Below are 19,266 nucleotides of genomic sequence, written 5' to 3' on the forward strand. Positions count from 1 at the left end.
CATGCAAAAAAGAAGTCATTCAAGACTGGGTCCTTCCAAAACATAAAAAAAGAAGTGATGGGTCTTACCGCGACTCGAACGCGGGGCCTCTCGCAAGCTGTGCTTGGGTTTACCCCTAGGAATTGTTAGAATTGAAGGGAGCGAATTGTATTCAGTGCGACTTACTAAGCGAGAATCATACCACTAGACCTGGTGATTGTTAGATGGTGTTGATGCTGAATGGTGTGGTGATGTGGGCTCACCATAAGACCGTAACACGTGATTTGATGACGATTTGAGGAGTTAGATATTTAATAATCGGATTGTAGAAACAGCTGGAAGAAAACTGAGGCGCTGGTGAGGTTAGAGCGCTCACGATGCTCCACCATTAGCGAACCCTCGAGAACATGAGTCCCACTCCGAACTCCGAGAGTGGAGAATACGCATAGGCTAGTCAGGCTAGAACTGCGCCCTTCAAGAGCAACGTCGCGAAGGCAGATTAGTATTTGAAGCAAACAGAGACGTGTTGCAATCAAGCTTGGTACATCTACTACACCTGCGATCCTCACGGCATCTTCAAAAAGCTCATTATCCCTCCGCAGCTCAAGGACCCACATACACCGACATGCCTGAGCTTCCCAACATACATATCCGCGACGCCGAATTCCCCGCCGACAAGCAGGTGGTGGGGCAGCTGTTCAGGGCGTATGCGGAGTCATTGCCCATCAGCCTCGACTTTCAAAATTTCGACCACGAATTGGCGGAACTACCTGGCAAATACGCACTTGAAAAGGGAGGGGCTGTTTGGCTACTGGTCTCCTCGGCAGGGGACGGGGAAAGTCACGAAAGTACCGCCGGCTTCAGCACCACAAGAGAGAACGAGCGAGCCATAGGATGCATAGCCATCCGACCCTTCTTCGCGACGCCCACCACGGCTGAATCTGCAGCACTACTAGCACAATCGACATCACCACCCACCAAGACATGCGAGCTCAAGCGCTTGTTTCTCGCGCCAGAAACGCGGGGAATGCGTCTCAGCAAACCATTGATGGAAATTGCGCTTTCGCATGCGAAGAAGCTGGGTTATGAAGAGATGCTGCTCGATACACTACGCAGCATGAAGACTGCAAGAAAGCTGTATGAGGGATACGGGTTTGAGGAGATTGACAGCTATTACGAGAACCCAGAGGACGCAGTATTCTATCGCCTGAAGCTCTAATGTCGCGTTGGCCGGATTGTAGTCGCGTCGCGGGACGGGTGGACAAAAGTAATTAAAGTTCAGGCGTGATCGCGCGTCGAGAACATCGTCATCGATTTTCCACTTAGCGCGTCCCCTTCATCACGACCGCGTTCCACTGCATGCGGTCATCACCACATACCCCTGGCGCTAGATACAATACCATCGTTCCCATTGATCCTGTTCTTAAGCAATACTTCTCATCGTACGCGACATGACCGTTTCCCCCGTTACGAGCGCAATGTCTGGATCGCATTCTACACCCGCTTCATCGCCACCACCAGCCGACATGGATTCAGAGAGTGTACCGCAGTCGATGCAGCGGGAGGAGAAGCGCATGAGAACGCAACGCGAAAAAGATGACGCGAAACGCGAAGCACAACTAGAGATGGAGAGGCAAGAAGACATCAAGAGCGGCAGGGAGGTACTCGACAAGAAGTTCCAGCAATTGGAGTTCTTGATGAACAAGAGCAAGGTCAGTTCATTTCTGAGACAGCATGCTATGCTGCTTTGAACAATCGCTAACGTATAGCAGCTGTATGCATCGGTCATGCTTGCGCAGATGCAGCAGCAAGAAGAACAAGAGCACGAGCAAGACGAGAAGACGAACGGACAGACTTCGAAGCGCGAACAAATCGCCGATACAACAGCAGCAGCATCGCAGCGGCGAGCTACGCGCGGATCCACGGCCAATGGCGCGACAACGGCGAAGCAGGAGGAAGAGGATGCGACACCAAAGAAACGCGCGGGCAGACCAAAGAAGACAGACACCAAGGGCCGTGGTAGACCCAAGAAGCAGACTTCGGACATAGCAAGCTACTTCAGCAAGGCTGATTTAGAAAAGAAGGCAGGTAATCAGGACGTTGGAGAGGCCTTGAAAGAAGCAGCAGAGGACGACAAAGACAATGTCAAAACAGGCGACATTGGCATGACAGACCTCAAGTCTGCGCGGCAGCCGAAACTTGTCACTGGAGGTACAATGAGATCATACCAACTCGAGGGCCTCGAATGGATGGTGTCACTCTACAACAACGGCATCAATGGCATTCTGGCAGACGAGATGGGTCTGGGCAAGACCATCCAGACAATCGCTATGCTCGCACATCTATGGGAGAACAAGTCGTACGGGCCATTCCTGATCGCCGCGCCGCTCAGCACCACAAGTAATTGGGTCGCAGAGTTTGAGAAATGGACACCCAGCATGCCGGTCATGCTATACCATGGTGATAAGAAGGAGCGCGAAAGGCTGCGCAAGACTAGGCTACGGAACCCCGGTACCGCCGACTTCCCTATCATGGTCACCAGCTACGAGATCTGCATGAACGATCGCAAGTACCTCACCAGTTTTGGCTGGCAGTTCATCATCATCGACGAAGGACATCGCATCAAGAATCTTGACTGCCGGCTTATTCGCGAATTGCAACAGTTCCAGTCCGCAAACCGACTCCTCATCACCGGTACGCCATTGCAGAACAATCTTGTGGAGCTGTGGTCGCTGCTGCATTTCCTTCTGCCCACGGTATTCGATAAGTTGTCCACATTTGAGAGCTGGTTCGACTTCTCTGGGCTGAAAGACAAATCGAGCTTCGAACAACTGTTATCAGAAGAGCGACAGCAGTATCTGGTCAAGTCACTGCATGCTGTTTTGAAGCCATTCTTGCTGCGAAGAGTCAAGACGGACGTCGAAAGCTTGATGCCCAAGAAACGCGAATATGTGTTGTACGCCCCGTTGACTTCCATGCAACGCGAGCTGTACCAGGCGATTCTTGATGGCACTAGTCGATCCTACCTCAAAGAAAAGGCTGTTGAACGATTGAGCATTGGTCTAAGCAGTCGAGCAGGAACGCCATTGAGTATCCGCAGTAACAACGGTAGTCTCAAACGTAAGGCTTTGAGTAACAGGGAGACACCAAGCAAGAGCGCGAAGACGTCTCGAGCAGGTACGCCCGCATCTGTCGCCTCAACGAGAAGCCGAGGCCGGCCCAAGAAGAACTATGAAGAAGTGAGCGATGATGAGTACTTCGATGGTCTAGACAAGGAAGAATCCGAGGAAGAAGAACAAGACCTGAGCTCTGATGCTGAAGACGAGAGAACTCGAGCTGCGACTTTCGAAATCGCAAAGCGTCAGCTCATGCAGAAGAAGCTTGGTAACCCCATCATGCAGCTCCGACTGTGCTGCAACTCGCCATACAACTTCTTCAATCCTTTCATACGAGCAGACACTGACGGAGCCGAAACCTTCGCATCGGAGACAGAACCCGATGAGACTATCGTGTCAACTTCTGGCAAGATGCTGCTCCTCGATGCACTTCTCCCTGAGCTGATACGGCGCGGCCACAAGGTCCTGATCTTTTCTCAATTTACCACCACTCTAGATCTTCTCGGTCACTATCTCGACCTACGATCCTGGAACTACGCTCGTATCGATGGATCTGTCGCACAAACAGACCGTCAAGACCAGATCCTAGCCTTCAACAAGCCATCTACCACAAAGGAGGCTGCGGACATTTTCATCCTTTCCACCCGCGCCGGCGGCCAAGGCATCAACCTTGCAGCAGCGGATACAGTCATCCTCTTCGACAGCGACTGGAACCCTCAACAAGACCTCCAAGCCATGGACCGCGCGCATCGCATCGGTCAAACCCGCAACGTCATCGTCTACCGCTTCGCAACGCGCAACACAGTCGAGCAGAAATTGCTTGAATCTGCAGAAGCAAAGCGTCGGCTTGAAAAGCTTGTCATTAGAAAGGGTGGTGTGCGGAATGACCGGGGCGGGACTCGGGGTAATGAGAAGGAGCAAGAGGTTGAGGAATTACAGAAGCTTCTCAGGAGAAGCGATGGAGAAAAGTTTGATGTCGAGGCTACGGAAAGTGGGAAGGTGTTGGGGAAGGAGGAGTTGGAGATTCTGTTGGATAGGAGTGATGAGGCGTATGAGAGGGCGGAGAAGGGATTGGATATTGGTGGTGAGGGTGCTGTCTTTCAGGCTGTGGGGAAGAGAGAGGAAGGTGCTCTCATGGAGGGACTCAGAGCGTAGTGTAGTTGACGGTGTTTGTCTTTCAATACCCAGCATGTTTACAAACAGATCTAGACTTGTTGTTTGTGGTGTTGCGATTGGGATGGGCAATTCTTGGGTGGCTGGGTGGCTGCTTCCTCCCTTGCAGGTCAACGCGTCATGGTCGCGTTGCAATTCCCCGCTCTGCAGCTCTTCTGTCGTACTCACACCACACACCAGATTTACAACCGAGATCGAACGATGGTCTCTTTGTGCCGTACGTGCGCCACGGATGCCCAATGCATTGCGCTTCATTATAATTTAACTGATCATTGTGTGTTGCGCCTCATTTGGTCAGCAGACGGACTGGCGCAACGCGGATGACAGCGGCTAATACATGCTTTCGGAAGAGCCCAACTTACCCGGTAACGCAACCCATCATGGATGGTACCTTGCATCAAACTTACTCTCCAGATGTCAAAAAACCTTCAATCTTGACGGTCCGGCATTACCATGTCATCGCTACTATCAAATTTCGGTATTGTCGGCATCTTGCATTTAGCCTTTTCAACACGCGAACGCTCTTAAATCTACGAGACACACGTGGGCATATGCCGGGAAATGCTTCAGATGCCCCACAACACCATTCGGTTGGTTGCACGGAGCATCCACCATGCTTCTTCGCGGCTACGAGTACGACCATGCTGGACGACGCAATGACAGTTGGATCCGCGTGCCGGGCTATGACGCCAGAGAGCAATTGGAATGCACACCTTGACCTCAATATCCCCCACAACTTCTCAATTCCCCCAGAAATAATATTCTCGGATGGTCTCCCACACATGCGCAATCGCAACAGGCCCCACAAAGATACCCATCGGCTGGCCTCCATATTAACAATAACGTGGATATCTGTAAACACTTGTACAACCATCAAAGCTTACAGTTTCAATTTAGAAGACGAGTTTGACATTGTCTTTCATTGGTCTGCTGCATATTCTCAGACTCGAAGGAGCCTCACATGCACGCGGCCAAGTACTCAGTAAACCTATCTGCTATATTGGGTGGGCATGTTTTTCATTGTCGCCTGGCTTTCTCTCCCTAGCTTCCGTGAGGCCATGTGGCAGTGTGATTAATACCTGGGTTTGCTCACTGGAAATGTCTGGTTTACCTGGTATCTCATCGACCTTTGCAGAAAGTCTACCATGCATTGGAGACTGATCAGCCTGGCAGGAGCTTTGAGCCTCTCCGGAGTTTCAGCTCTAGCTGACCCGTCAATCAAAACCACACTCGTTGTGCATCCACGAGGACCTCTTCACGTATCAGAAGGCATCGAAGATACCGTTGCGCAACATCTCGAGAAACGCAACACTACGACGTCAAACTTGTACTCCCGCTCTCTTCATTACTTGTTCCCACGACAAGCGGCGGGACGCTGTGGTGCTGATTTCAGTAATCAGAGATGCGGTGGTAACCAATGCTGCTCAAGTTATGGCTACTGTGGGACTGAGTTCGAGGTATGCGCGATCTCAACATCTCGATTTCACGCAAGCTTACGGGGTCTCCTTAGCACTGCGGAGTCATAGTTGGATGTCAGCCTGACTACGGAAGATGCGGTGATGCAGCACCAGAGCCTACAACAACACCTACGCCCACACCGACTCCCACCCCTCTGCCACCCACAAGCTCAGTCCCTGCACCATCGAGCTCATCTGCTCTCCCACCACTCCCATCCGGCACGCTCATCCCATCGACGAATGGGCAATGCGGAAATGCGACCACGTGTGCCGGCTCCGCCTTCGGAAGCTGCTGCTCGGAGTACTACTATTGTGGTAATTCCGTAGACTTCTGCGGCACTGGTTGTCGTCTTGGCTTTGGGACTTGCGGTGGCGTGGCACCGCCGCCAGGCTCTTCTTCCTCTGCTCCGACCCCTGCTCCTACTAGTTCTTCAACCACACCGTCGCCCACGCCGACTACTACTTCCACACCAGCACCGATACCAACGACTAGCCGGACCTCTTCTGCGGCACCTGTTCCGACCAATGTCAGTACTGGCGGACGGTGTGGAGCAGATGGGAATGGTCAAACCTGTACGGGTAGCACCTTCGGGAGATGCTGTTCAAGCTATGGGTGGTGTGGCAATGATGAATTGGACTACTGTAGACTGTCGTGGGGTTGCCAGCCGCAGTTCGGAACGTGTACTTAGTCAGAGCCTTATCAACGGTGCAGCAAAGTCGGTCAAGCTCCTTGATAAGTGCAGTAACGGCCTTGGTGAGCTTCAAGACAGCATACACAGAAGCAAAGAGTTGTCCATAGATCATACTGGCATAAACATCTCATTCATACATGACAGCTTCGCTATCCGAACAACATGCTTCCGTCTTTCTTTCCCCGTGTAAAATTTCCTCCCAAATGGTTGATGTCACTGGAGAGTGCCGCATATGCAAATGTGAGCCTCGTCACGTCCATTGGTTGCGGAGAATGCCATATTACGTGCGATGAAAAAAATGACATTAGCATCAATGTAAAGTGCTGAGATCTTGAACTGTCGCACTGCTGTCAGGACAGCTTTGACGCTTCCGCCAAACCCAATCGTGAATTCTACACCCATCGTGAAAGGCCTAGGCACAACTTTGCAGGCCTTCCAAGTGGATACTCTGGTACGTTAGACCTGCTCAGCATTGGTGTTTACCGGCAGCATGGTGCTCTATTCAGGTGGTCGGTTGTGAGGAACTGAGCTTGAGGATGTGATTGGCCATGCACTTGTGCTCGATCAAAGCGCACGCTACGGTGAGACATCTATCACACGTCTGCTTCTATAGTGCTTCCCAGTAATCCCACGAGTACCGGCGATGTTGGCGTGATGACACTCCTGACGGAAAATATCGGCTGCAGTAGACCTAGCGAATGCGAAAGTTCTACCTAGGTATGTAGCGCCAGGGTGAACGACAGGTACTAGTGTGTCTAGATCTTAAGATCGAAAAAGAAAAGTACGGGGAAAATGCCCTGCGCAAACAAATCTTGGTAGCGGAGATGGGAGCAGTGGATGAAGGACTCCATGCCGATCTCTGCCGGCAACATCGCGTGCCTCCACACCTGGGCATTTCCTCGGTTTTGTGCAAAGTGCTACACTTCACAGCCACATTCCTCCTCCGCAGCGCCTCCATCCGCAACCCAAGAAAACTAGTATACAGTTGGCACGCTGCAAGATCGATCAAGTGCGTCTGTGACGTATGATCTTGGCAGCCTAGGAGAGCAGAGAGTTTACCATCGACTCCGCCGTCATTGGCCCAAGGCGCTTTGACCGAGGCAACTTTCCAAATATTTCACTACCCGTCTTTTGATAAATTTCCTTCAGGGGTGTCTAAGTTGCATCGGAAGTAGCGTTGTGCAGATCTCACGATGCTTTGGTATACGGGAAGCTGACCGTTCTCCATAATTGGATACGGGCTTTGATCCTGTTGGTTCGGGCACGCTAACATCCGGAGGGTACCCCTGGTAAGTGCCGCCAACTACCGCATCGTGCATACCAACTTCAGCCAGGTCTTAGACCTTTGAGGACGGCTAGTATCATAACTCTCGCAGGTGCCTCCTGTTCGGCGCGGGTGGCGGTTGCTTGATATTGGCCACAATCCCACTTTCTCCCCATCTGACCTTTCTTCCTCGGGCACTACCCCGGATCCATAGGTAATAGTCTGGCGCCTAAGGTTCCGATCGAGAGCAGTTCACGAATCACAGGCGGGTGGTTGTCATCTCCACAGGCTCTCGTGCAGCCCAAAGCGTCCTTGGAGATGGCCGTCGCCCGTTGTGTACTATCGACCAAGAGATCGACAGCGGGGTCTTTGTTGAACGACCAGGTCAACCGCGGCCATGCTCACGTCGCCGATGCGCGTCATGCAGACTATGGGTGACAGCAAACGTGATGGCGATGTTGGGTACGTACCTGCAGATTAGTATATAGCATGCCCGACCCATCTGGTCTATATTTCATTGCCAGCATCAAGTCTTCTCATCAATCACAAACATGCACTTCTCTTCTCTTCAATTAGCTTTAATCGCCGCGGCGCCCCTTGCCAGCGCTTGGCCAACCGCCATCTTGGACGCTGCTGGTCATGATCCCGAGCTCCTGAAGCGCGCCGAGGAGGCCGCGAGACTGGTGAAGCTGCAAGGCCGTCAAGGTGGTGCAGGTGCTGCAACAGCCATCTTTGAGCCAGTGCCTAAATTCGACGCAAAGGCCCAGTACATCAACATCTCCAAGGGTAGCGGCCACGAGTACGTTGCTCCAGGAGCGGATGACCTCCGAGGACCTTGCCCTGGTCTTAACGCTTTCGCCAACCACGTAAGTCCTCCACTGTGTCCTACTTAGCTGACGATACTAACACGTTAAAGAACTACCTACCCCACAATGGATACGCCACTGTTGCACAATACATCGAAGCCACCCAAAAGGTGGTAGGCATGGGCCCCGTCCTGTCGACCTTCCTCTCAGTTCTTGGTGGTGCCCTCGACGGTGACCTTCTTAGCTGGTCGATGGGTGGCACGCCATCCATCGCGCAAGCAGGCGTCACAGGTACCCTGGGCAATGGGTTGAGCGGCTCCCACAACAAGTACGAAGCCGATGCTTCACCAACAAGGCCCGACCTTTACCAGGCTGGCAACAACTACAAGACTGTCGCTAGCCAGTTCCAAGAGTTAATTGACTACTCGCCCGGTGGTGTCGTCACCTTGGACAGCTTGACTGAGTTCCGAAGCCACCGCTTCGATGTGCAGAAGCAGACCAACCCCTACTTCTTCAACGGACCATTCTCCGGTGTGTTGGTGCAACCTGCTGCGTACACCTTCATCTTCCGCTTCATGGCCAACCACACTGCTCAAGATCCCACTGGTATCCTTCCATACGACGTCCTCAAGTCATGGTTCGGTATTGAGGGAAACAACGGCAACTACAGGGCTGTTCAGGGCGGAGAGAAGATCCCAGAGAACTGGTACCGTCGTGCTCTTGAGTACCCTTACGAGACCACCTACTTCCTTGCGGATGCTGTCAACGCTGCTCTTCTCCACCCCAAGTTCCTTGACATTGGCGGGTATGTTTATCTTCCTCCTATATTTTTTAGAGCACATACTGACACACTTTCAGAAACACTGGTACTCCCAACTCTTTCGTCGGTGTTGATGTTGCCGACTTGACTGGCGGTGTCTTCAACGGCGCTTCTCTCCTCGAGGGCAACAACCTTGGCTGCTTCGTCTACCAGGCATCAGCCCAAGGCAAGGCCGACATTCTTCTCGGACCCCTCAACGCCCTCACCAGTGCCATCGGAAGCCTGATCGGACCTCTTGGCTGCCCAGAGTTGATGACGCTCGACAAGAACTTGCTCAAGCAGTTCCCCGGCTACACCAAGTCGCCCGTCTACGGTTAGAACAGGTAGAAAAGGAAAGGAATAATGTATATAGTTAGTAAGATGTCAGGTGTAAAGACGTCCTGACAGTAGTATAACGAAATGAACATAATGACACGACTTCACAACCTCTGACCTCTCCTTGCGATGCTTTCAATTGTGTGTTGCCCCTTGCTAAAGCAAAGGTGTTGAGGAATATTATGGTTCATGACTTTTGCTTTTCGCCGCCAATGAAGTCACGAATGGTCTGTTCGAGCCCAACGTCTTCACTAAACCCTAGATCTCTCGCTCTCGCCGTATCGTACTTCGCCGGCCAGCTCAATACGATCCTCTGCGTAGTTTCATCTCTCTTCTCTTTCACCAAAGCTCTCGTCTCCTTTCCAGCGACCTTTTCCAAAGCGTCCAAGATTTCTCCGCTCGTAGCTGTGTAACCGGGTAACAGCACTTGGCGGAAGTGCCCAAACTTTTCCGCCGGAACTTTAATGGCATGCACGAGGTTTGTCGCCAGCGCGCGCGGTGAAGTAAGCCATATGCCAATGCTGGGGTCGACTGGTAGCTCTGACTCTTTTCCATGGATCGGCTCGCGTACAATGCCAGAGACGAAGGATGAAGCCGCAGCAGTTGGTGCGCCTGCTCTTACGAAAACAGTTGGTAGGCGCACGACTCGTCCGTCAATAAGCCCGCGTCGCGAATAGTCGTTGAGAAGGAACTCAATCATGAGTTTCTGTGTGCCATAGCTCGACTCCGGCATGGGCACAATGTCCGTCTCTGTTGCTACGTTTTCTACTGCTTTCCGACCAAACACTGCGCAGGAAGAGGTGAAGACTACTTTGATTCCTGGTCGCTTGATCCTGATCGTATCCAGTAGCTGGCGTACAGATTCGAAGTTGACTTTGAGACCAAGCTCGAGGTTTGCTTCGCTACCACTCGACATGATGCCATGTAAGATATACACGGCATCCGGCGATTGGGCGATGAGGTCTTCGCATGCGGAAAGCGATGTGAGATCTGCCGACGTGCATTGCACGTTCTGCGACGATGTTGGATTGGGAGGCGGGTTAACGTCGGCTAAAATGAGTGCATCTGCGGTGTTTGTCTCGATGAGTTTCTTTGCCAGAATTTGGCCGACAAAGCCGCCGGCCCCAGTAATTAAGACTTTCATTTCAATCTCTGAACGACGAATGCGAATTTGGAGTAGGAATTGGAGTAGGGCTTGGATTCAGGTCTCTTACCACTGCTGGATGATGCCGTACTTAACATTGTCGACGGTTCGGTGACGATACCGATGTACAAAGTGGGGAAGTGTGGGGACGGCGCCTGCCCCGGATCATTGTCGGCCGAGTTTGTTCCTACTGCTTCTTCATAACGAAGGATTCTCAACCATTACGCCATGCATGAGCGTTTCCATATGTTCCTACTGAGCGCAAACATCTCTCAGTGTTGCACATCTCACACTTCATCCATTCCAGGTTAACACAACCGCGATGTCAGCATCCAAGAGCCTAGTGGAAAACCTGCTCGTAATTTCGTCGGTTAAAGACCCCGATGGGGTGCATGCAGCTATAACATGACTAGTGACGACGTTGATCCGTGATAATCTGGGGTACTAGAAAAGGTACAAATAACCATGATGGGGTAACGCCAATCCCCACCTCCGCAGTCTTCTCATCCATCAATCATGGCGCTTGCTGCAGCACTCCTCCTTGGACTCGGTCAATTTCATCTTGCGACTGCTGTCAGCTCTCTGCACGTAGACACATCTTCTGGACCGGTTGAAGGCTTTACAGATGACATCACACCAAACGTCGCACAGTACTTGGGTATACCCTTTGCCGAACAGCCTGTGGGAGCCCGACGCTGGTTGCCACCGGCTCCAAAGTGCAGAGCGAACGAGACGCTCAAAGCAACCAACCTAGGCCCTTCTTGCCCCCAGTTCGAGGGCGATGCACCCAATGTCTGGCTGACGGACGCGCCTGAGTTCATCATCTCGCCACGCGACTACCAGTCAGAGGAATGTCTAAATCTTAACATCTGGGCTCCTTTGTCTACCTGTGAGGCCGACAAAGACGATTCGGAGCCGTTACCCGTCCTGGTCTGGATTCATGGTGGAGGTTTCGTGACGGGCGGACCCACGGTGCCTTATCAGGTTCCAGCCAGATGGGTGGAACGAACTGGAAAGCACATTGTCGTTGGGATCAAGTAAGTCTAGCTCAACCCATGTGACCCAACACATGTCTTACCAACACCACAGCTACCGTTTGAACATCTTTGGCTTTCCCAATGCCAAAGCCCTTGCCGATGACGAACAGAATCTGGCCTTCCTAGATCAACGTCTTGCTCTAGAGTGGATGTAAGTGTGCATACATGAATTTGTCACGGATCAGAAACTTACTCATATTGCAGCCGCGACAACATAGCCAACTTTGGTGGTGATCCAGATCGTATTACGCTCTGGGGCCAGTCTGCAGGTGCCATCTCTGTCGATTACTACAACTTCGCTTATCCCGAAGACCCTATCGTCTCGGGCCTGATCATGAACTCTGGATCGTCTTTCCTGTCGATCGCGACCGCTGATACCCAGCAAACGAACTTCACCTTCGTCGCTCAACACTTCGGATGCGACGAGACCGATGCCGATGCCGAAATCGACTGCCTGCGCAAAATCGAATCGAGTGACATTGAGAGCTTCTTGAAGGAATACTCTGACAATGGTACTTCGCCGGGTGTGAGATTTGTCCCAGTCGTCGACAATGTCACAGTTTTCTCCAACTACACGGAACGCGCTCAGGCTGGAAACTTCACGCTCAAACCGGCGATCATTGGTACTACAAGTAACGAGGGTAGCGCCTTCCCCGCATACAACGCGACATACGGGCCACCCCAGGCTGAGGCCGACGCTGCAACCGCTAACAACTTCCTCTGCCCAATTGTGAAGACGACCTACGATCGCATGGCAGCCAACACGACTACCTTCCGCTACCTGTATGCCGGAAACTTCAGCAACATTGCACCTCGGTTCTGGCAGGGTGCATTCCATTCGTCTGATCTTCCGCTATACTTCGGTACTTACGGCATTGCAAGAGGCAACGGTACCGATTTCGAAAGGGATGTAAGCGAGCAAGCGCAGGATTACTACCTTGCTTTCGCGGAGGATCCAGTCAACGGGCTACCCAAACTGGGATGGGATGCCTACAAGTCCAGTGGCGAGGGAGTGTTACTTGGTTATGATGGAGAGGTTACGCAAGGCATCGCGGCAAGCGAACTAGAGAGTGCGTGTGATGGACTGACGCCGAATGGCAACCCGCTGCCGCCGTTGTGAAAGAACAAGATTCAGGCTTCTTGTAGGATTGCGGCGTAGCGAGAGCGTCGTAGAAGACCAAGAGCTTGCTACCCCAGTTGGTCCGCATGAATCCCACAACATGATACATTGTCGAAATCTCCTGCCCCGCTTCATTCATTTACATGCAAGAGATCGATCGCACCACGTCCTCGGTCCAAGAACCGTCTCCCCGCCTTCCTTCGCTTATCTCTCATCTTGCGTATCGAGCTCGGTAGAAGATCCAAATGCAGACTCAGGCATAAGCCTGCAGACATGGATATACGCAACAGTTGCTCAGTAACCGTAACGAGATTTGAGAAAGTTCGGCTACCGCACCCCATGCCGACCTCCATATATAGCTCAAGCCACCCGGTATATCAGGCGTTCTCGTGGTATAGCACGGTTCTATGAAACCGAAGACCCTGGACCCTTGTCATCTCTGATCTGACAGCGGCCCGTAAAAGCAACTCGGCTTCTTATGCACGTCGTTCACACATGGGCAGCCACCAAAAGACGGCTCGGTGTAACCGATATGAGATATTTACAGGGGTTCACGGTTGCTTCTGGGCGATTAGCGACTGCGCCATCGATGTATCTGCGGGACTAGGTGCGTGATGCGACGATCGCCGATTGCGATGTGACAGCTGGGGGAGCGTGCATGGAGGGTGAAAAGCAAAGTGTGGCGTAGTCGTGGCGTATTGGAACAGGCGAGCAACCCTACACATGCATTTGAGATGCAAACCATCAAAGCACCGGAATTGGTTAGACATATTCACAGAGTCAAGTAACGGCAATTGCTGACCTAAGGTATGCAGGAAGTTGACAGTGGCTGGTGCGCGAGCGCGAAGCGTGACACGTGTCTGTGGCTTCGACGTGTGGCTTTCACTGCCACTGCGGGGTTCAACCTTTGCACTTGCCGCATAACGTGTTTGAGAAGTGACGTCAACCTGGAGCTTCCAAGATCAGGTAGCAACAAACAGGAACGACACGTGGTGTAGCGTTCCAATTGACGAGCTTCAAAACTGGTTGACAGTCCTTCAACCAAACTCCTCTACTTTACGAACTCCCTAACCCTTTGAACACGCACTGCCCGCTGCGAGCTACTAGACCTACCAGCTCGACAGCTACTAGCAAACCGAATACAAAGACGTTCATCCTCACTGCACATCATGGCTAACCAGGCGCCCGCATCTCTCGTGGAAGCGTTGACAGCCTCTGGTGGTGCTGAGCCAGCTGGTAAATGCCACTTCCAAGCCTTCGTCCGCCGATTGTCGATGTGATCAATGATCAATGCCGCGATGGACGCACGCTCGCTCATTGATACCGACTTTGGGCACGAAACATGCTAACTCGCATGTACCAGGCTTCCTCAACGACATTGTCAAGAACCTCTGGCCGAACATCTGCGTCGCAGGCTCCAACATCATTAAAGACACCGTCGAACCTATTCTCGCCTCGACACTACCTGGCCCTCTGAAGAACCTGAAGTTTGTCAAAATCGATTTTGGTCATATCCCCATCGGCTTCTCCAACGTCGATGTCCACAAGACCAAGAATGACGGCATCAAGCTCGATATGGACATGACTTGGGAGGGTGTGTGTGACTTTGAGCTTGATGGTAGCATGGTGCCTAAAGTGGTATGTTTTGGGCGTAATGGAAGAAGTCGCTCAGCTTAGCTAACATGGTATGCAGGGTGTTGAGAAGGTCCACATGAAGGGCCGAATCAGCGTGCTGCTATGCCCTCTAGTAAACATCATCCCACTGGTAAGCCCTTACACCGTCTCGCGTGGCAACGAGTTCTATACTAAAGAAATCTCCAGATCGGCGCAGCACAAGTCGCCTTCCTCAACACCCCAAGCCTCAAGCTCGACTTCACCGACGCCGCCAACATTGCCGACTTCTCTGTTATCGACAGCACCGTCCGCAAGACCATCCTCGGCATCATCGATAGCATGGCCGTGCTCCCCAACCGCTTCCTCGTCAAGATGATGAACGACGTTGATTACTTCAAGTGCCACCAGCCCCACCACGGTATCATCCGCATCACAGTCGCCCGCGCAACCGGGATTAGTGCTCCCAAGAAGGGCGAGAAGAAGAGTACCATGAGGAAGCTTCTATCCAAGGTCAAGCTCGAGGACGTACCAGATTGCTACGTCAAGGTCAAAGTAGGCGCGGAAGAAGAGTGGAAGACCAGCGTCGTGGATAACAACCACGAGCCAGAGTGGAACGAGACCCACGACTTCTTGGTCTCAGACTTTGAGCAAGACATCACTGTAGACATTCAGGACGATGACTTGGCGGGTGATGATGACATCGGTATCGGCTCCACCAGCGTCAAGGAGATTCTTCTCAAGGGCGGTTCGCAAGACTTGGAGCTCTCGCACAAGGGCGATGCTACTCAAGCGCGTCTCCTGATCCACGCCAAATTCTTCAACTTCGTCAACGACGCACAGGTTCTTTCTTCGGCCAACGCTCAAGGCCAGGCTGAAGGCCAAGTCTGCGGTCTAGCCACTGTCCTCATTGCCAGCGCCGGTGGCCTCCAGGGCAACCGCGACGAGCTTAACCCCAGCGTCAAGGTTACCTGGGGCGACAAGACGTTCCAAACCGCAGTCAAGACGTACACTCCCGGCACTGACATCTTCAACCCTTCTTTCGACCAGGCGTTCCGCATTCCGCTCACTGCAGCTATGCTTGCAAACCCTGGCGCTTTCAAGATCGCGTTGCTGAACAAGGACGTCGAGTTTGGAAGTGCGCAGGTGGGCTTCCAGGATGTGATGGGTGCGGAGGGTATGGCTGTGCATGACACTTTTGATGTTGGAAATGGCGCAACTATTAGGGCCGCGGTTATTCTGAACGGTGCTAAGTTGGCTGAGTAGGGTACCAGTCGACGACGAGGGGATGGTTTGGTGGGGTGATACATAGCATGGTGAACCTGCGAGCTGCATATCAATAGCAATGAAGACATGAATAACGGCATCATTAACTTATGCAAAATGGTTGAAACGCCTTGCTGAGATAGTCGCGCTTTGTCGTAATCGCACACGCACACTGGCGTCTTACGCGGCGCGCAATCACATCGTCGCCCCCGCCGCCGTCTCCCCATCAACATCCAAAATCGCACATTCCTCATCATCCTTTGGCTTCACCAACTTGATACTCACTTCAGGATCCTGACTATACACCCTCAGACCCAATACACAGACCGCATTCCACGGCTTGGGCTGTTGCGCCTGAGGAACGTCTTGTGGAGGCGGAGCTCCGCCGTAAACATGGTTTCCACGAGGGTGGGGATATCGGCTGAAGTCTGGCGGTGGTTGGGAGTGGAAGCGTTGTGGGGGCGGGAATTGTTGGTTGGGGCTGTAAGGTCGGGGGGATTGGGATGGACTGAAGTAGGGTTCGTTGGGGAAGGTTTCGGAGGTGGGTGTGTGGTCTCCGCCGCTGTTGTTGCTGGGGTCATGTGGTTCGAGTGCGGGTTCTGTAGCGGGCTCTGTCTTGTCTGAGGAGTTCTTCAGTTGGATTGTGAGGTTGGCTGGGGTGTTTGGCTTGTCGTCTGTGTCGGATGAGGTGAGTTGCTCGGTACCGTGGCTAGCATCCTCAGGCGCATCCGTCGCAGTTGTTTGCTCCGGCTGCGAACCGTTGTCTAGTGGTACTGCCTCCGACTTGCCCGCCTTTTCAGGAGTCTCTTTTATCTCGTGGTCGTTCTTCTCTTTCTTCCAGGCCTCATACTCGGCTTTCTTTTCCTTCTGCCACGTTTCAAACTCCGCCTTTTCCTTTCTCCACGCTTCGAATTCAGCCTTCTCTTTCTCTTTTGCCTCTTTCTTCTTCATCTTCTTCTCTTTCGCCTCTTTCTTTCTCTGTTCCTTCTTCTTCTGCTCTTCCTCAGATAGTTCGAAGATGCCTTTGGCATTTGCAATATCGTAGTTGAGACCAATCTGCCTGAGCTTTTGCGGGTTACGTTCTGCCAGCTTGGTGACGACCTCCGGAACATCTGGAGCCTCTTTGTTTCTTGACGCTTCGATCTTTGGCAAGACCTCGTATACTCCGGCTTCAAGGTCAACTTCGGCGGAGATACTACGGTTGCCAAACCAAGCACCTCGAGCGCGTATGATGTAGTCGCCTGCTGCAGAACCCTGCTCTTGCAATATGAAGTGCAAGTCGAAGTCATATTTGCCTTCTAGACCCTTAAAGTAGCGCTCATCCAGCTATGAAGAGTCAGTATGTTGACGACGAATAATGCCTTGCGACTTACCTGACATAGGACAAAGACGGTCGGCCCAGATTTCTTGATTTCCACCGAGAACTTTGTGTTCACATAGCCAGTAACCCATGCGACCGGTACGCTCGTCCAACGCTGCACTACAGTCCATTCCTCGTTGAAGAGCCGCGTGCGGTCAAGAAGATCGAACCTCTTGAGCAGATCTTCATACGACATCCAGAACAGGCCGTCATCTCCAAATTTGTGGCCTAACTTGTCCATCCAGTATGCCGTCCATTCCCGAGACCCGTCGGACCAGGGTCCAGTCCACTCGCCCATGCCGGCATGGACTCGTTTGCCCCAAGGGTTACGTATCAACACAAGTTGGTATTTGGTACCGTCCTCACCCTCAGCATCAACTGCCTTCAATATCGAATAAGCGTGGCTCAGGGCAAGCCCCCTTCGAGCGTCCGAGTCATCTCCATCCATGCCAGGCGAGGAGGCTGAGAATAGAAACTCTTTGCCGGCTTGCAGTAACTCTGCCCATAGTCGTTTCTTACTCAGGACGCGATCGGTAAGAATCTTCGTTGTAACGCCCCCTGTCAGGTCTTCCACCGCTTCGCCGCTGCAGCCGCCGGCAATGGCATCGTAGTCTCCGTGCACTGCAAGCTCGTTAGTAATCTCAAACATACCCCAAACGACCGCGGCTGGCGGAAATCGGGCATACCTTTGGCGTAAGCCTTCTCCAACAGCGGTAGCCATGTTTCATTCTCATCAACGCAAGATGCGAAATACAGCGCTTCGGATCCAGTCTGGTTGTTCTTCTTGTACTTCTTCTCCTTGGTGTTCGCTGGGTCATACTGGTCCCCAAAAGCGGTGTCAAAATCGCTGCATTCGAGGTACAGGTTGTCGTCAATGACTGTCCAGATCCACTCGCCATCTCTGTAGAAGACGAACCCATAGACTCCACACTCCTCGTCTCTAGCAACACAGATCTTGTTCATTAGAACAGGATTGCTGCAGATAGTCGCCACAGCAGCAATGAACCAGCAATCGCCATTCGAGCCTTGTCTGAGATCAGAGCTGGAGAAGCCGTCGAGTTCGAATTGCGGGTTTTCGAAGATCCAATCAACGCGATGCACAGAATTGGGGCCGTCTTTACTGCTCTTCGGCCTGTTGGTCAGGAGCTTGGCCGTAGCTGTGAAATCGAACACCGCGCCATCAGACATGACTACCCCACTTTGAACCAGCGTGGAGAGAGCGTTACCCAGCCGCATAGGGCTGACTTGTGGATTTGTTGATTTTGCTGGCTCCTCTTTGAACCAGCTCATCAAACCCCATTGGCAATTTTTGTCTGACAGATCTTCAATGTCAAAGTCGGCATCGGTAAACTTCTCATTTGTACGATGGCATTCTTTGACGACGCGGGCAACGCGAGCGCGACATTGCGTAGCGGCCGCTTCATACGATTCAGCTGCATTCTTCCCTGTGACGGTCCCCTCTTTACGCTGCGTAGGCAGTAGATGCGCGTACAAACTCGGTGGAAATATCTTGGTCACCTTCTCGGGTCGCTTCGTAATGAGATTGTCCCAGAATTCGTTGATGACCTCCTGAGGTGCGCCGGTTTGTGTATCCTCGCTTCTCTCAGAGATCATGGTTGCTTTTTCTCTGCGGGGCCCGGGCATCTGTAACGCTGTGGCTGAACTGTTTTGCTCGAAAGCAATTATAATTGTTTAATCAAGGGACGACAGCGGAGACCTCTTTGAAAGCGAATGCGAGCACAGAAAGGGAGATGGGAGGAGATGAACATGTGTTGAAGGTCGGTCTGCACTGGCACGTCGACTATAATGTGTCTTGTCGGTTTGGGGGCCGTATCGTCAGATCTGCAGTATTGGCTGCTTACGGCTGCCTGCGGCTGAACATAACGTCCATCTGGCTCCAATAGCATCTCTGGCGCATGCCAATGGTCGTACGAATGAAAGCTTGTCATCCCATGGCGATTGTGCTGCTGCTGCAAGTTCCGCAACGCACAACAAGGCTGTCGCTCTCTGCGCAAGGCAGCATCGCAGGCAGTGAGAGCGGCGACCGAGAACGGGTGGGATGTGGAGCGTGAGACCTAACGCAGAGTAAGCGGTCCAGTTGTTGGC

General features: G+C 52.4%; 7 protein-coding genes and 1 non-coding gene across 8 annotated transcripts; 5 read left to right on the forward strand and 3 right to left on the reverse strand.

Annotated features, from left to right (window-relative positions):
• Positions 1-65: 65 nt before the first annotated feature.
• Positions 66-191, reverse strand: J4E84_002320. The gene has a single exon. It is a non-coding gene; the product is annotated as a tRNA-Thr (tRNA).
• Positions 192-604: 413 nt separating this feature from the next.
• J4E84_002321 (uncharacterized protein) lies at positions 605-1,198 on the forward strand (the record flags this gene model as incomplete). The annotated part of the gene is made up of 1 exon (XM_049384946.1): positions 605-1,198. One exon carries the CDS (start codon positions 605-607, stop codon positions 1,196-1,198), a length of 594 nt encoding a protein of 197 aa, XP_049246969.1.
• Positions 1,199-1,430: 232 nt separating this feature from the next.
• Positions 1,431-4,250, forward strand: J4E84_002322 (uncharacterized protein; the record flags this gene model as incomplete). Its single annotated transcript, XM_049384947.1, has 2 exons — positions 1,431-1,691; positions 1,752-4,250. The coding sequence occupies 2 exons, from the start codon at positions 1,431-1,433 to the stop codon at positions 4,248-4,250; spliced, it is 2,760 nt and encodes a 919-aa protein (XP_049246970.1).
• A 3,982-nt stretch (positions 4,251-8,232) lies between these two features.
• Positions 8,233-9,625, forward strand: J4E84_002323 (uncharacterized protein; the record flags this gene model as incomplete). The annotated part of the gene is made up of 3 exons (XM_049384948.1): positions 8,233-8,547; positions 8,598-9,292; positions 9,346-9,625. 3 exons carry the CDS (start codon positions 8,233-8,235, stop codon positions 9,623-9,625), a joined length of 1,290 nt encoding a protein of 429 aa, XP_049246971.1.
• A 184-nt stretch (positions 9,626-9,809) lies between these two features.
• On the reverse strand, positions 9,810-10,766 carry J4E84_002324 (uncharacterized protein; the record flags this gene model as incomplete). Its single annotated transcript, XM_049384949.1, has 1 exon — positions 9,810-10,766. The coding sequence occupies one exon, from the start codon at positions 10,764-10,766 to the stop codon at positions 9,810-9,812; it is 957 nt and encodes a 318-aa protein (XP_049246972.1).
• Positions 10,767-11,282: 516 nt separating this feature from the next.
• Positions 11,283-12,923, forward strand: J4E84_002325 (uncharacterized protein; the record flags this gene model as incomplete). The annotated part of the gene is made up of 3 exons (XM_049384950.1): positions 11,283-11,803; positions 11,856-11,954; positions 12,008-12,923. The coding sequence occupies 3 exons, from the start codon at positions 11,283-11,285 to the stop codon at positions 12,921-12,923; spliced, it is 1,536 nt and encodes a 511-aa protein (XP_049246973.1).
• A 1,169-nt stretch (positions 12,924-14,092) lies between these two features.
• J4E84_002326 (uncharacterized protein) lies at positions 14,093-15,800 on the forward strand (the record flags this gene model as incomplete). The annotated part of the gene is made up of 4 exons (XM_049384951.1): positions 14,093-14,159; positions 14,287-14,561; positions 14,617-14,688; positions 14,745-15,800. The coding sequence occupies 4 exons, from the start codon at positions 14,093-14,095 to the stop codon at positions 15,798-15,800; spliced, it is 1,470 nt and encodes a 489-aa protein (XP_049246974.1).
• Positions 15,801-15,995: 195 nt separating this feature from the next.
• Positions 15,996-18,774, reverse strand: J4E84_002327 (uncharacterized protein; the record flags this gene model as incomplete). The annotated part of the gene is made up of 3 exons (XM_049384952.1): positions 15,996-17,126; positions 17,174-17,781; positions 17,847-18,774. 3 exons carry the CDS (start codon positions 18,772-18,774, stop codon positions 15,996-15,998), a joined length of 2,667 nt encoding a protein of 888 aa, XP_049246975.1.
• Positions 18,775-19,266: the final 492 nt, after the last annotated feature.

Source organism: Alternaria hordeiaustralica, assembly GCF_023758085.1.
Source record: "Alternaria hordeiaustralica strain BMP 2776 chromosome Unknown scaffold_3, whole genome shotgun sequence".
Taxonomy (NCBI): Eukaryota; Fungi; Ascomycota; class Dothideomycetes; order Pleosporales; family Pleosporaceae; genus Alternaria; species Alternaria hordeiaustralica.